The following is a 17,031-nucleotide window of genomic DNA, read 5'->3' as shown; positions in this document are numbered from 1 at the left end:
ACCCTGCTGGCTGACTGCAGGACATCCAGCAACCCTGAGCTGTCAGATCCAAGCTAAAGGGAGAACAGACAGGGGCCCTGCCCAGTCATGTTCACACACAACACTGACAACATCTCCACTGGCTACAGAGAACTGGTCAAAGTGAAGAATATGCAAAAATGAATTTGACCCTTTAAGGTGGTGAGGATGAAGTCATTGTGGTTGGGATATTGTGTGTGTGAATAGAGGTACTGTCTCACAATGCCCATCACTGTCCTCTGGTGTTTCCATCTACTGTACCTGCTGGAATTCAAATGCAAATGAACAACAATAAAATATATAAAGAACATACAAGTGGTTTAACAGTAGATATAGTGTTTGATGTGGTAAATTCATTAAAACTGGAGTATACTTTCTGGTTGCCGAAATTTTCCGCTTGCTAAAGTAAAACTGACAATACGTTTCTATTAGAAGATTTATAATTTCAAAGGCTGGAACCATTTTATATTCAGAATAACTTCTGTCCGGAGGCATTTAGGAATTGATTGAGACTTCATCTGTCTAAGTCTTTGATGTTTTCCTCATCCCTTTCCTCCCAGTATTATTCTTTCTTCCTTCTCCCTCCATGCATCCTTTTACTGACAACAGCATCCCACGGACGGGGCCTTGCTCATTGGAAACACCTGTGTGGATCAGCCTAGGATAACAAGCAGCTTAGTCTGCCGCACTACCTGATGTCTCTACCATCTCTCCTCCAGCGGCTCTCCCTCCAACATAACCAAACAAGCAGGGCTACATATCCTGCCTGGAGGTAGCCAGGCAAGGGCGTAGGAACCCCGATGGAGACGTGCTGGATACTTAAGCTTTAGTCTCAGCACATGCTTGAGTTGATTCAGTTAGGATACGTGTTCGGTCCTGCAAGTCAAGTGACGTGGGGGTGACTGTGAGTAACCTCACTCGCAATCTTCAACCATCGAGCAAACCCTCACTGAGTCCAAAGGAGCTGTCTGCTGGATGAAAGGGTGGAAATTTTGTCCCATTTTTCTCTCTTTGATCGGTGTGTGAGATTGTCTGTTTCATGTTGGTTCAAGTTGAAGTTCCACAGCGAACGAGAGCTAAATGTGTGGTGCAATCACAGAGTGACTTGAAGGCTGACTAACTTGTTAGCCATCCCCTGTTTGATAGAGCAGTCGCCAAAGCGTCTGCAGTCAAACACGCGCACTCACAAAAATCACCTCCACCCTCTTTACACGCACGCACACACACACTCACACACGTTCCTTCTTGTGATGTTCCGCATGTAGCTAGGGGAGTCTTGTCATGTCTGTTCCCATGTTTTGATGGGGTTTGTGTCACGACTGGTTCACATGTTGTTTTGATCCTCACTGTCAGGACCCAGTGAGCTTTCACACACACAGCTGGCTAGGGTGGGGCTGGTTGGGGTACACAGGGAGTTGAAGGACATGGATCCCTGCCAACACATTTCATACATAGCGCATATCTTACAAGTGCAGCTGAGAATTAGAGATAGGGGGCCCTCGGCTCACCGCCCCTCGCCCCTCCACTGCCCACCCCTCCATCTGCCCGCCTGGGGCTGGGGCTCCCTGGATTAGCCCCCACACAACAGCCTCTCTCAGCTCTCCCTACCCTCCTGCTCCTCTTTCCCCGCCTCTCAACAATCCCAGGAGCCCCAACATCCTCGAACCATAATTCTCTCCTCTCCTGTCCTCTTCACTGCCCTCCTCTCCTCTCCTCTTCGATGCCCTCCTCTCCTCTCCTGTCCTTTCCTCTCTCCGGTGGGAGTGATAGCTCGCCCGTTTAATGACAGGAACACGGCAGCGTGAGGCTCACTGTATATCTTTGGGGATGTCAGAGTAATGAGAGATTACCGGCCTTTTACACTGGTGAAGGGGAGGACATTATTTTCTCTGGGTGTCTCATTTACTTCCTGCTCAGAGGGGAGAAGAAGGCCAGGAGAGGTTAGAGTTCGCACTGTGAATATAATTAGACACATCCTCACCGTGTAGCTTTTTTAAAATAAAATACTAGACTTCCACTCCTGCTTGTTTTGATCTCGCTCCCTCTGCCTGCAACACGTTTGGGGAGTTGACAGGAGAGTAGGGATGTTGGTGTGAGTCGAAATGATACATCTTGTCCCTCGTCCAGCCCTTTGAGATACCAGGATGGGATGTGGAAAGCTCTCCAAAACACACAGGCTCACACACAGACGCACACGTACACACATGCACACACACCCATTCACATGGTTCTATTAATTGCCACTTTATGTATCCCACTTGTTACGTTTCCCTACAGGAAAGCTCCTTATTTCTAAAAACACCACCTAACAATCACCACGTGAATCCCTCTGTGGGTCCAGGAACAGCATACGAGAGGGTCACCTCTACATTGAGAGCCATGCTACATGTGAAAGCCAGCATGCTGCGAGACCTGTCAGGGAGCACAACACTAAGCCACCATGTGATGACCACCAGGGAGAGTCCTCTGATGCTTCCCATCCACCCAGAGAGGCTATAAATAACGCCAGGTTACCAAGGATAGGCCGACTGACTCATCCCTCCATCTCCATGCTGTGACCGGCCTGCTTCTCACTTCCCCGGCTGTCATAAAAGCCCTTCTAGCCCTCCCGTAAATCACCTCAGTGTTCTGTCAGAGCTAAAGGAGCTCATGCTAAAGCTACCAAGGCAGCTGGCCCATGCCTTGCATGACAAAGACAACCACAGTCCTAGATGTTTGGGAGGATGTTTGGAGGGTTGGGGAGGGGATTGCACGCGCGTGTGTGTATGGGGGGGGTCTTCTTTCCAGCTAAGTGCCATGGTGCCTTAATTTGGCTAATTAAACATTTTAATTAAGGATGGCACGGTATTGATCTTTGTTTTTCCTCAGGGAGGACAGAGCCTTCTCAGGCTATAGGTTGCTGATGACTCCCTCCCTACACGCGCTGTCACTCTCCCTGGCGGTGATCCCTTCACCCCCTGCTGCCACCATCACCACCGGCGGCGCCAGATAGGAGGACCGCTGGAAATGAGGAGCAGGAGCCGTCTCCGACTTCTAATTAATCTCTTCTCGACTTCTATTGACACATCCACTCTTTGATTAAATAATTACCTAAGCGCCGTAAGCCCCTCTGATTGAGTCATAATCCGGAGTGAGCTGTTACAAGCAGTGGTCACCTTTGTCTTCGTGTGGATCATTAGCTCATAGCTGATGGCAGGCGAGTTGTGCTCTCCATCTGTCTGCTCTTCTCCTGGGTTCTAGGCCTGCTTGTTTGAGTCTCTGTGTTCGCGCCTCCTGTGGAGTTTTGAATCTGTTTAAAGGGATCAGAAAAATGGTGCAAACGTGTATGCACACAGGCACATGCAGCTTAAGAGAAAATGGGCACCCGAGCCGGCACAAGTACATACAAGCGCACACACAATCCCACCCGCCACCCCCATAAGGCCCCTCTCTGACACACACACACGCACAAACACCCTGGCATCTGTCACTGGGGTCGCGCACACACACACTCCTTGTCTGAACTGAGCATGCCCTCACGACCCCTTGACAGGTACACACTGGATCTGAGAGAGAGCCACAAGCCTCAGCACAGTCCTACATCTCCGAGACGTGCCCTCTCTGCGGGTACCTGTCTACTGCTAAGCGCTCCTGGGGGCGACTGGGGGAGGGTGGGGAGCTCTCCCAGGAAGCCATAACTCTCCTCTCAGGAAGTGAGGTGTGTCTGGAGCCTTCTCAGCATCTGTCCTGGAGGAGGCAGGGGGAGGCAGAGGTCAGACATGAGAGGAGCCACTTTTATCATGTTTTATGGATGACGTGTGGCATGTGTTGGAATATTTACATGTTTCTGAAGGTAATGCAAATAGAAGCAGGGGAGTTGGGGCGGAAACAGGGCTGTCTTTGTCAACAATGCCCCCCCACACAATTGATTGAGGATGATGCTATTCCTGCATGAAGGGAAAATACCCTCAGTGCATGTCCTGTGGAACTAGTGATTTTATTCAGATTCGGAAACCAGTTCAATGGCCTTTGAAGTACTCCATGATTACTTCGATCAAGACGCATCCTCTCACACTCAAAATATGACCTTCAGGGTTGAAAAGAAAAACCTCCATCCCCCTCACCTTCATACCTGCTCGTGATAGACCCCACGCTCGCTGCTACCCTCATTGAACAGTGAAGAACCCCAGCATCCACACGTCGTAGGAATATAAATGATCTGCTCTTACAAAGCAGAGTTAAAAGCTTTGGGGGTGATCCCTGTGATCTCTCAGAACACTCCCAGGCATATAATTAAAAGGTAGTTGCAAATTTTTATGAAAATAAATTAGTGCTGTGACTTCATTGTTAAGTCACAACCAGCGGCGTCGCCCCGGGAGATGAATTGAAGGGAGGGAGTCAGACAGTCACTTGATAATTTTGACAATGGGGTTTGGGGTATCATCCATCAATCAAGCACCCTATGTGAAAGTTTTGACAGGTGGAGGTCATGGCAATGTGGCAGGAGCCAAGAAAGATGGATGCGTTTAATTTGGGTAATGAAGAGTTAAACGTCATGGTAGACCAAGAGGAACGTTAAATGGGAGAGCTGCTCGCATTAAAGAAAGTCTTATTTAATTCCTCCGGTCTAATGAAAGACATAGGAACACAATCTTTGATTGACAATGAGGCCCCAGCTGTAATTCCCTGCAGACAGTTCACTTAAGTTCCATCCCTTGTTAATCTCAAATATAATGAATTGCAAAACTAAGGTTAAACGTGCCAGCGTGAATTCATTATCACTAATAGATTAGACCGTAAGATGATTTACAGTGCACTTTTTTTTCTTTCTTTTTTTACGGTGAATGGCTTTGATTTGGCAGAGATTTCTTCGGCCTCTCCAAGCCAGCCATCAATCATCCTGGTCTGGTCATTGTCCTCCATCATTTGACCCCTTTCACTTTTAAAAAGGAGAAGAAGAAAAGGAAATATGTAGGAGCTGATGACCTGGTCCAGCTAAATTATGATTCTGTTTTCCGTGCGAGTACAAGACCTTTCTTTATCCTATCCAGGAAACTGTATTCATCACGGGCTGTCATTCAAGTTTATCCTTGACCCAGTCTTATTGTTGCAGGCTTAATGGCAGACCTTCGTCTAGATAACGCTTAATGCTCTTCTGTCTACTGGCGAAAAACCTGCCCTGTTCTGTAATACCAGGGACTCTTATCTTCACATGTTTAAATGCATGTACATTCTAGAACTTTCCGTTAATGTAAACGAAGGTATCTCCTTTTCTTTATATCGATGTATTTCCGAGTGTATGCTTTGCTACCCTGAGCACTGGAAAAGTTAGCATAACTAGCAGTTTGTGGTCTGGGCAACATTCTCTGTCTGCTAACGCTAATGCTGAGAGGAATGTCATACATGTCAGCCTATTAGCGCTACACAGCCTCAAGCAATGTGGCGTATACCCAGTTTGCTTCCCAGAAAATATGCATGTATAATTTGAGATACTGGATCCTGGTTTGCAGTCTTAATGTGTGGGAGCATGTGCGTGTGTATGTTCACGCCTGCTCTCATATTCACATGTACTGAATATGTCTGATCTAATGGTGTATGGGGTGAACCAAGCAGCAGATCTACCATAGGCTGACAATAGGGCCATAGAGTCCAGTGACAGGCCTTAAAGCTGTGGCTGGCACTAATTGGGGTGATGTCCCCCGTCCCCTAAAGACATGACTGAGGGGATTATACATGATTAAGGTACTGGTCCTTCTCAGCTTTAAGATGGAGAGTATCCATCTTCTCAATGGTGAGATTACCCCAGTGACGGACAGATACTGATCGTCCAGGTCACTGGATGTCTATGACAGTTCGAGGCAGTTTGAAGATTATTAAGGAGTTCTCAGGCGTGGTGCCGCTGGAAAATAGAGAAGACCAGCTTCTCTCTGAGATGGAATGTTTCGTTTGAGAGCCTATGTTATATTAATACAGTCAGCTTGTTATAAAAAGTACAAAACTTAAAGTAAGATGCCTGAGGGTGTTTTTTTACACCCTTCATGAAATCCTGCCAGAACGCAGGGATGGTCCTGGTAACAAAGCACAATTAAAGTGTGACAATTAACTTCCCTAAGCAAGCGATTTATTGTTTGATTAAAAATAAGTGCACCACAATGGACAATATGAATTAATGAGGTGCTAATTGCGTATATGTTTTGCCTCTGTGAGTTCAGCAGGAGTACTATACGTTCTGTGCATTACACCTCCTAAAGGTATATTCAAGATAAATTAAATTATAAATTAATTGATCTGAAGTTTGAAATAGACCTATTTCACCGCTGTGATTATACTAAACTTTCAAGGGGAAAACAATTCCCAAGAGCACTGGAGAAGGAGCTTGTTTAGTTCAAAACGTCATCAGTCGGCATCATGATAAAACTTCAATGGAAACAGTCATACGCTGAACCCTGGAAAAGAATAAACAAAAAAGCGTGAATATTTATTGAATACAGATGTTTATTGCTACTTTTCATGAGGAAAGCCCCAAGCACCAGCAACAGGCCTCTGGGGCCACTGCACCATTAAACAGTGCCATGGACACACTGAACACATCTGCAAGGAAAACACATTCACATTTCAACAATTTCCGTTGTCAGGGTTCGAAATGATCAAAAGTACTGCGACTGATCCTCTTTTTTCCTTGTTAGAGTGTGTTTCTGCTCCAGAGCAGCCTCTCACACATTTTCATTTGCAAAGAAGAGGTGGCTGAGGAGTTATAGGGGCAGGAAATGGTGTCTTGTTAAACTGAATTGTCATGTCTGCTTGACAGACACTTATAATGAGATTAGCACGGGGATATCAAAGAGGAAGAGAAGGAAATAAGAGAGGTGGTAATCCGCTCTCACTTCGATGACAAATTCTGGCACTGGATCTTCTAAACTTTGCATTCCTGTTCATTATCTGACTTGTCTTGTAACGCTTGTCTTGTAACTTTCAGCAGTGCCTGACACTCTGACACCCTCCCTAAAAAGTCCCTGAGGGATGAACTTTGAAGATATTTTTTGTGTGTGCATAGAACACTAATAAAATATTCTCTAAAAATGTAGGGAAAATAACCATAGAAAAAAAAAGAATTGTAGATATCCCAATTAAATTAAATGAACCTCGAACAAATGTAACTGTTCTTTTCTTTTTCAAAATTGTTTTTCAATAGTACCTGTCCTCCAACATTGACCCCTTTGAATCTATATTGTGTATCCTTCTTGAATGCTCCTGATGAAAACGACCAGATGTTTATGCTCTGAAAGGACTGGAGGCTGATCAGGGGCACTCATGTTGTTGGATTCCAGGTAGGAGTTAAAGGCTCTCACATACACATAGCTTAGCCTCTCCTTAAGTCTCCTTCAATGACCTTTACTGCTCAGGTAAGATAGCTCTCTTACCATATGGAGGTATGTGGGGGGGGGGATTTGCAAAAGCAGACATTTATGAAAATCCGTCTTGAACCCTTCATGAGAAATCCTTATGAGACATCAATGAAAGGGCACAGGAGCTCTGTATGGAAAAATGACACACTTGAGAGGACCCCTGATACGGTAGTCTGAGAAAATGCCTGTCTATATGTGCATATGTTTTAGCCCAGTAGAAAATATTTGAAACACACATTTGAAGTTTCTTTATTTTAAGTGTCTATTGCCTCTTTTTAGTAAGCATCGTATATTGTGAATATACCGTACTTATGTTTATGCACAGCAGGGTATGGTCATCATACTATCAATGCTTAGGTTTGGAACAGAGACTGTCTGGGTATCCTCACTCCTTCCAGTTCAGTTAGTGGTGGTCATATTGGACTGATGCATCGATTCTCTATCTCCTCTCTCCACATTGACCAAAGCCCCCCCCCCCCACACACACACACTCCCGCACGCACACACACACACACACACACATACCTCTCTGGATGCATTCCCGGGGGAATGCATCTTGGGCTGATAACTTAAAGCTATCTTATCTCCTCACTGTTCAAACAGTCACTGCTGAGATTGAGTCTTGTGTGTTTGTTTCTCTTAGGTCAGGTTTTCTCAGTTGTTTTCCTTCTCAAGGTTACAACAAGGCAAGTAGTTACTGAAGTATGTTGATGTCATGTTGTGAAATTGTTTGTTTATGTTTTCGTTTGTAACTACAACTAACTTAGTGCTTGTTCTTGAAAGAATCGACAAGCATTGCAAAAAAACTATAGTCCAATGACTAAGCCTGTCCTCAGTTTTTAATCTTCTTATATTGTTTTGGTTCAATTTCCTATCGCTTTCATTTTTTGTGTTAATAAAAGACACATTCCAAACACCTCTCTTTATATATTTAATATCTCATTTCCAGTACGGAATTGAGCTTTTGACACCAATCCATGCAGTAGTTATATATTTCATGCTCTGCGTTTTATTATTTGTTTGGTTTCTACAACAACACTTATAGCACTCGACAATAACAACACTATAAAAACTCCTTTCGGAATTGTAACTTTCTTTATTTGTGCATAGTGTGGTCATTGCGGGCGTACATATAAAACGGTTCTCAAATGGTTCAAGAGCAGTAGCAGTTTTCGGGTGAAAAGAATTAGATTACGGTGGAACTTTTCCTGTGTGAACTAGCAAGCTGAGTTGTAGGTAGGTATTGTAGGTATTGTAGGTATTGTAGGTATTGTATATTTCATCTACGCAAGCAATGGTCAAGGGAGAGCTGCAGACGGTCTTTACCATTTCAGATGTATATATTTACACATCCATTATCTATAATATTTCAAAAACGTATTGTGTTTACAGTACATGGCAAGTGTTATAGCATGTCGACAGGACATGTGGACTGATGAGGGCACTGTGTTATTATTCATGCCCCTAGAAAATTGTTTTATATAAATAAATGCATGTTGCTACCAAATCTTAAACTTTAATTCTGGGTTACCCTTAACCACTAATAACAGAGGGCTGGGATAGAGGACCTAACATGGAGTTGGCTGGGATTGGCCTGGAGGCTGTGTGCTTAGTCAGGCTGCTTTGAACTGTCACTATAGGACTGCTGGTGCTAAGATCATAAAGCAGTAAAACATCAGAGTACAGGATACGTCTGAGGCAGGGTGACTAACCATACTAGAGAGGCTCCTGCTCCACACCACCCGGCCCACACTCAACGCTATCTTATCTCCTGGGAAGGACAAGTTGTGTCTGGCCAGCCTCTACCTGAATAGAAACAATCTTTTGCTTCTGAGAAATTAACTGCTTGAGGGCAAACTGGGATAAACAAATCTTGTTCTCTCTCCTCTCTGGTCAGCTTATACAGTACCGTTCCACATTCATCATACAACTCATTAGAGCTAACCTTAATTATTGAAAAGCAATATTCTCAAATAGCAACTATATTGTTTTTTAAGTGATAAAAATAGAGGAGATGGTCCGGTGTTCATTGACTTGCTAAGTTTCTACTGTGTTTTTTCACAATTCATTCGTTGCCTACATTGTCTCTGCACACAAGTGAACGCCCCCTCCCTCACCCACGTACACACACCCCACGCACACACACTTCCTCAGCTCTGCTCCCCAGAGTGGACGAGCGAGGGACAAAGCTGACCTGCAGCCGTGCGATCCGTCAGCGTTAGTCCAAGTCTGCAGACTAAACACAGTCTCATTACACCAGGCTCTGTTCGCCCACCAGGGATCCCGCCTATGTGTTTATTAACACAAGACACTGTGTACACCACAGAGCCAGTCTGCGTTGTCGGACTGTACAGTAAACACCATTTTAATGCTGATTTATAATGAGGGAGAACTAGGCTAGGGGCAGCTTAAGGTGGATGACAACAGGTGACATGACAGTGTGCTCATGGTTAAGCCTGGGCTGTGTGGTGATGTCACCATACCCCCCCCCCCCCTCCATGACCTTTAGTGAGTCAAGCTGAGCAGTTGTATAGAACTCTGTGCTGAAACGAAATGTCTCCGCTTCTATTTTCCTGCTGAATTCCAACAGTAGCTTTTGAGTGACTGTGTTTAATAACTGGTGATGCAGCTCCCTGAAACTGTATGGTCCAACCCCAACAAGCTTCTGTTTATCTGCAAATGAGTGAGTGAGTAAGCGAGTGAGTGAATGAGTGACTCGATTTAAATTCTGTATACAGTATATTCTCTATATTTTGATTCCCTTGTCTTTGTCTGAAATGAGGGACTCATCTTCCAGCAAGGACAAGTATACACAGGATCCAGAGCTCTGGGTCCTTGATTGTGTTTGTACTCCGTGCGACAAACATTTCTGGCAGTGTTCTGTCGTCAGCTGTTTACATTCGTGACAAGACACTCCAGTCTCAAGTATCTGCTAAGCATCAGACCTTGGGAGAGAGAGGCGACATCAAGGAGGTCAACAAAGAATCCGACACCTTGGAGATACATTTGCATTGAGTCGAGAATGTAAAGCAACAACACGACAAAAAATGTCCTCAGTCCTTGAGGGGACCCAACACTTAAGTGGTAAAATACCTTGAAACCATCATTGTGAGAGGCTCCAGAGAATGAGAGGAGAGAGTGTGTTGAGTGAGCAGGGCTGCCACAGCGACAGGCCGAGAAATGAATGTTAGTCAGCTGGTGTGTCTTGTTTCAGTATCGTCTCACTTCATCAGGAGGCTGAACGAGGCGATGTCATTTAACGTGGGTGCCAACTCTTAACAACCAAAGCTTTATATTCACTGTAATATCCAGTCTCATCTCAAGCCTCAGCTATGAAGAGACTTATACTTATAAGCCAGTCGGCCTACTGTATACCGGAGAGATTCTTCTGTCTCTGAAAACAACACACCATTGTTTACAACACAGTATTACCGAGATAACACTGCTATACACTCCAATGAACATGCCAGCCAACATACACAAGGACATTCTCGAATGTGTGTCTATCAAGTGAAAAGTCCATTAGCCTGTATGTGCACCCAAAAGCAACTCTCTTATTCTGTCTTGCTTTCTCAGCACTCATTGAGGTTCCTATTGTGAATCCATCAGATTGAATCGTCCAGAAGCTAACACCTGTCTGGAGGCTATGCAGAGGAGCTGGCGGATCCTAGGTTGTGGTCCATCAGATAGCCCCTAGTGAGGGGGAGTATTGATCCATGCCTCTCTGCCCCTTTGTGCAAGCAGCAGCTGCTCTGTTTTTTTTTGTGTTTTTTTTACTGCAGGGAATTATTTCTCCTTTCAGTGTTCCTACATGAAAACGCTCACTTAATTCAACACTCCACTGCATCGGAATAAAAATATTGCCTCCCTTTATCCAAACAGGAAAAGCGACAAAAAAAAAACATTAAGAGTTTGAGTTAGAGGCATTCAAAAAGAGGCAGTGACAAAAAAAGGCTTGGTCGGTTTTAATCTTTCTGGAACTTTATTCCGTTTTTCATTTTTTTTTGCAATCATTACGCATATGAATGAAGGACATCCTGTGGCTGACCCCGCAACTCCTAATCTAATTTTCTGTATTTTCACCTTTCGCTGGTCCCAGATGCCAGCCTCAGCCACTGGAACGGGGATGGAGAGGGGAGGAGAGGGGAGTGGGAGAGGGGTGGGAGAGGGTGTTGGAGGATAGGTGGAGGGAGGGGGGAGTTGACGAGGGGGCCGTCACTGTTTTCCTCCTCCCTTGTGTCTGGCGGATCCATGCGATGGCGCTTAGACCCTCCCTGGGATGAGTCATCGTCCCTGCATGGGCTGACACCAGCACCTCATTCTCAGCCAATAATGAGCCATGCTAATGAGCAGGCCGGTCGCCCTACATGCTCGTCATTAGGCAGCCCTGTGATTCATGTTCACCATGGAGCTATCAAAAAGGCCTTCTGCTGCTGCTGAACAGACCAGGGAGAGATGTGACGACAGGACAGAGTCTATGTGTAGTATAAAGGTGGACCACATTAGATGCAGGTCTAACATACACTCAACCTGGTGGTATTCACAATAGGAAAGGCAACTGTTTGTGTGGAATGTAAGCTTCATGGTTGTATATATGAATGGCATCAATCAAGCTGCAGCCTAAATACATCTGTTCAAATATTTTTGGAAATCATGATTCTTTCCAGAATTGTATAACAACTAGTCAGAAGAATCCCTCATGAAGATGCAGGTCTAAATCATGTGTGTGTATGTGTGAAAAAACCCTCCTGAGACTGTGAAGCCGTCCACATATATCTGATAAGGCTTAATCAGCACAGGGTGGTCATGATAAAGCATTTCAGCAGTATCTGTCTCAGAGCCTGCCTGACTGTCTGCTCCCTGGCTGGGAATAGCGAGGAGACTCTCTCTCTCCCTCTTTCCATGCATATCCTCGTCTCGCTCACACACACGCACACGCTTACTCTCTCCTCCTTCTCTCTGTCCCATTTTCCTCTCTCTCTCTCTCTCTCTCTCTCTCTCTCTCTCTCTCTCTCTCTCTCTCTCTCTTTCTGTATCAGTGGAGACACTTCATAAGACCCGACTGGGGAAAACAGCTCACCGGCTAGGTGGGGGGAGGGATTCAAAAGGGTAAGTGATTGCCCTCTAGGGGACGAGGAAAAAAGCAGGAAGTCTTATCGGTCAGACTCGCCTAGTCCTGCTGGCTGCCACCCAGAGCCCATGAAGAAGAGAGCAGCCTGCAGCGGACCAGCAGGCAGCCAGACTCCAATACTTCTCTCTCCTGCTGCTGCTCCCTCTTGACACAGCAAACTCAGCAGGGCTCCAGCATGGGGCTCAGGGATGCACATCCAATGTTGCTGTTTATCTGTCTGCATGTCTGACAGTGTGATGGTGTGTGGAGTTTCAGCTGAAATTGTTTATCAGAGGAGGAATTTGGTATTTGTATTGTATTCACACTACAGTTTTTGTAATATTTATATTCCGCTGGTTAAGAAAAAAAAAACTGATAAATATTCAATATATATAAATGTATTACAAAAAAAAGGCGTAAATAAGACACAATGGCCATTAAAAATGGCAAGCAGGCTGATGAGAATATTTAATTCGCGTGTTTTAAGCCATGAAAACAGGAAACAATTAGCACCTTCTAATAAAAGTGTGACGCTGTTCTTGGCTATGAGAACTGTGGAATATCAGTGTGGATGCTGATTTCGAAGTCCGTTTTTATCTAGACACTATGTGGCCAAACGGTGCGCTGCAACAGTGTCCAAGCGCCACCTTCAGCTTCAGTATCTAATTTAGAAAAACAACAAAAAGAAAGAAAGACAACAACCGCGATGGACAATTTTTTGTTGTTGTTTTTTAGTTTTTTTTCTTTTCTTTTTTTTTACCAGTCGTAGTCAAATACCCGACCATAGCTCTTCGTTAACCTAGTCCTGACTGCTAGGGTCTAAAATCTCTACAAATTCAGGGGGCTGACTGCCATTTAAGTATGAGGGTTTTGGTCTTTGTGGTTTTAGGTTAGTTGCATGTTCATATTCGTAGCTCTGTGCTCAGAGTGTGTATTTAATATGCCAGTCTCGCTCAGCATGAGTCCAGACACTCCGCACCAAGACCCACCTACAAATCCCACCTCCAATGAAAAGCTGCGGAGGGCGGAATAAAGGGTTAAGGGACTGTATGGAGTCTGTAAGGGCGGAGTGGAACAGACGTGATTGGATAGATATCAATGACGTAATCGACATGAAAAAGCTAATAACTAGTTAAGAAGGCAGTTTGTAACTCTGGAAAAGAGTGCAGAGCTTGGAGACATAAGAGAACGAGGACACACTGGTGAACAGAAACGAGTGATTTGGCAGTGGAGCTGTGAGAAACACTGCAGCGTCCGGGGGAAGATAACTTTGTAACGGGACCATGGTGCAGCACACAGACAACAGCGAGACGGAGGGTAGCATGTCCAGGGATGCTACCGACTCGGAGGAGAGTGAATTTATGGCGTGCAGCCCGGTACCGATCAACCCCGACTGGTGCAAGACAGCAACTGGTCATATCAAAAGACCAATGAACGCTTTTATGGTTTGGTCGAAAATTGAGAGGAGAAAGATCATGGAGCAGTCTCCGGACATGCATAATGCAGAAATTTCCAAACGGCTGGGAAAGCGGTGGAAGATGCTGAAGGACAGTGAAAAGATTCCCTTCATCAGAGAAGCCGAAAGGCTCCGGCTAAAACACATGGCTGACTACCCCGATTATAAGTACAGACCCAAGAAAAAACCAAAGCTTGACGGTTCAAAATCATCAGCACCATCTCCGGAGAAATGCGGAAAAATGGCGAAAACTCCTGGCAAGAAATGCGCGAAAATAAAGACTAAGACCGGTTCTAAATCATCCCATGGTTATGGAGATGACTGTGTATTCCCAAACTTAAAAGTTACAAAGACTGTCAAAAGTGAACCAAGTGATGATGAGGACGACGATGACTACGAGGAGGACTTTCGTATGCGGATTAAACGAGAGGACGAGGAGCAGATGAGGCCATATAATGTAGCAAAAGTTCCCGCAAGCCCAACTTTGAGCTCCTCTGCTGAGTCCGAGGGGACGAGCATGTATGAAGAGGTAGGACGGAATGCGGCACCGAACAGACTGTTTTACAATTTCAAGAACATTACAAAGCAGAGCACAATGTACCCTGCTTCAGTTTCACCAGCATCATCGCGGTCTGTTTCCACATCTTCCAGTTCCAGCGAGGACGCGGATGACTTGCTTTTTGACTTCAGTTTAAATTTCGCCCCTAACTCTCAAGGCTCAGAGCTGGGCAACCCGAATTCAGGAAATCTCTCCCTCTCTCTTGTGGATAAGGACTTGGACTCTTTTAGCGAGGGCAGTCTGGGCTCTCACTTCGAATTTCCAGACTATTGCACACCAGAGCTCAGTGAAATGATAGCAGGGGACTGGTTGGAGGCGAACTTTTCTGACTTGGTGTTCACTTACTAAATTGAAAAGATCCGAGTAATAACAGAGAAGAAGAAATTAAATTATACGTCCCGTTCAAGTTGTTCCTAGCCCTGCCTCCTCTGTGGTTTGTTGGGGTCTGGGGGAGGAGGCGAGGTGAGGTTTGAGGAATTAGATGCTTATGAAGCTGGTACTGTAGCAAAAAAGTCTGCAGACGTTTTTCTGGCAGCATGACAGGGTTTTATGGATTTTTCTGTAGGTCTACAATTACTGTTCAGCTAAAACGGACCACAAAGGGAAAAATCTGTGAACTTCTATGCATCTTATCCTCTTAAAACTGCAGGGAAGTGAAAAAGTAGGACTGTGGACTGACTCAAAGCAAATCTGTGAACTGACAATGTTCAGGATGTTACTTTACAACGGTTTTATGTAATTTCTATATGCCGCAAACGTTTGTTTTTTGTAACTGATTCCGTTTACCTCCTGATTTAAAAATTAAGCAGCCTAAACCTCTTCAGAATACAGGTGTGGGGAAACATTTTGATACATAACAGACCTCATCTTTTTAAAAGAAAGTAAGATATTTTCAGGCATATTTTTGTACAGTAAAAAGGGAATGTTCTTACTGTGCTTTCAGTGAGTTTCAGGCACTTCTTCCCTTTATCATTTGTTTTAGCATGCAAGGGAGTCCTGGTTTTAAGGATTAAGTTAAATTAAAACTTGCATCAAAATGCCTTGTGATTTTAAGCTAGGTTTTTGTACAGTTGTAGAGCAGATTTGTTGAGTATTTGTAGACGATACAATGGCATCATGGGGAACACATACCTCAGTGCTGAAACTAGTTTCAAGATTGTATATGTACTGTAATATAGTAAAGCTAGGAGTTTATGTATATCATACTCGTGATATGTGGATGGGTCCCAAATCGCAGGTGTGAAACTGGATTTTGGTATTTTTTATGGCACATACTGTTTTTCCCCCCTCATTTTTTGTGCAATATACTCTTAAATACAGACCATCTGCATTTTTGTAGCAAGTGATGGAAAAACAGACATGTGCACTGTCAACATGCTTACCTGTCATAATGCTGAAACCTGCCCTGACAGGGAAAAACCCAATCAGCTGGAACTGATACTAAATGACAAAATACGGCCGTGTGGTGTGATGCATAGGTAAAAAAACAAACAAAATGTCCCGATTTGAATGTTATTAGACTCACCTGATTGGATATTAGGCATGTAACCAAAACAAAGTGAATCTGACCCAAAATGTAAAGAGAAAGAAGTGCTGAAATAGGTATGTTACTATGTGGGTGGTCTGGCATAGGTCAAACAAGCAAAAAACATTCCATAGTCCTGTTTCATGAAATGAAACTTATTTTCAACTGAAGACTGCCTTCTTTTCTTAAGACATTTACCATAAACCTGTATTTTTATTTCTTGCACTTAAAACAGATATTGTTTATTTTTATGTGGGTCTTACATATGAAGTCTGTTTGGTTACAAGGTTTGGAATATGACCTAATTATATGCCAAGACATATTGTTGGAGTTCTAGGCAGTAGTTACTTCACATTCCAAGTGTGAATCTCTCTTTGACTCATCTTTTAATAAACAAGTACATACCACCATCAACTGTCCTTTCAGTTTGTGAATATAATGTATGTACACAGATGTAAGTTGGGTTTGAAAAGGATAAAAGGATGATGTGACAGATTTATGCCTATTTTGTATGTAGGCTACATGAGAATATTGTTGAGACTCAACTGAAATGATGGACTCTAACTGACATGTGTGAATTCACATTTAATAAAAACAAAAAAGAAATACTTGTAAAACGTTGGTGTTGAAATGTGTTCCTGTTCAAATCATTCACAGATGGTCTGTTTTTCTCATCTTGATCACTGAAAAAGGGGCTCCGTGCCTTTAAGAAATTGAATTGCGCGCGCCAAACACTCTGAGCGCCGTGATTGGTGAGACAGTGGCCTCTTAGCAACGGCGTCGGAAGCGAGAGCCTTCCCTCTCTGTGTGAGAGCCCCCCTGCCTGGCCAGTGAGCTCATTCCTGTGTCGGTCTCAATCTCTCCCTTTAAGCTGAAACACAAAATATCCTTTTGAATGCTAGTAGAAAGGAACCATGGAGCACCAAGAATGAATAGAATGCCAGAACATTCTATTCATACTCACTGATTGTTACTCCT

At 44.2% G+C, this 17,031-nt stretch overlaps 1 protein-coding gene across 1 annotated transcript; it reads left to right on the top strand.

The window, feature by feature from the left end:
- Window positions 1-13,646: 13,646 nt before the first annotated feature.
- On the top strand, window positions 13,647-16,652 carry sox11a (SRY-box transcription factor 11a). Its single transcript, XM_084676819.1, has one exon. The coding sequence runs from the start codon at window positions 13,797-13,799 to the stop codon at window positions 14,874-14,876; it is 1,080 nt and encodes a 359-aa protein (XP_084532945.1). The 5' UTR covers window positions 13,647-13,796; the 3' UTR covers window positions 14,877-16,652.
- Window positions 16,653-17,031: the final 379 nt, after the last annotated feature.

Source organism: Hypomesus nipponensis, chromosome 3 (genome assembly GCF_054491055.1).
Source record: "Hypomesus nipponensis isolate SF chromosome 3, ASM5449105v1, whole genome shotgun sequence".
NCBI classification, from domain to species: Eukaryota; Metazoa; Chordata; class Actinopteri; order Osmeriformes; family Osmeridae; genus Hypomesus; species Hypomesus nipponensis.
Note: the sequence above shows the minus strand (reverse complement) of the source record. Positions and strands in the feature narration are given on the sequence as shown.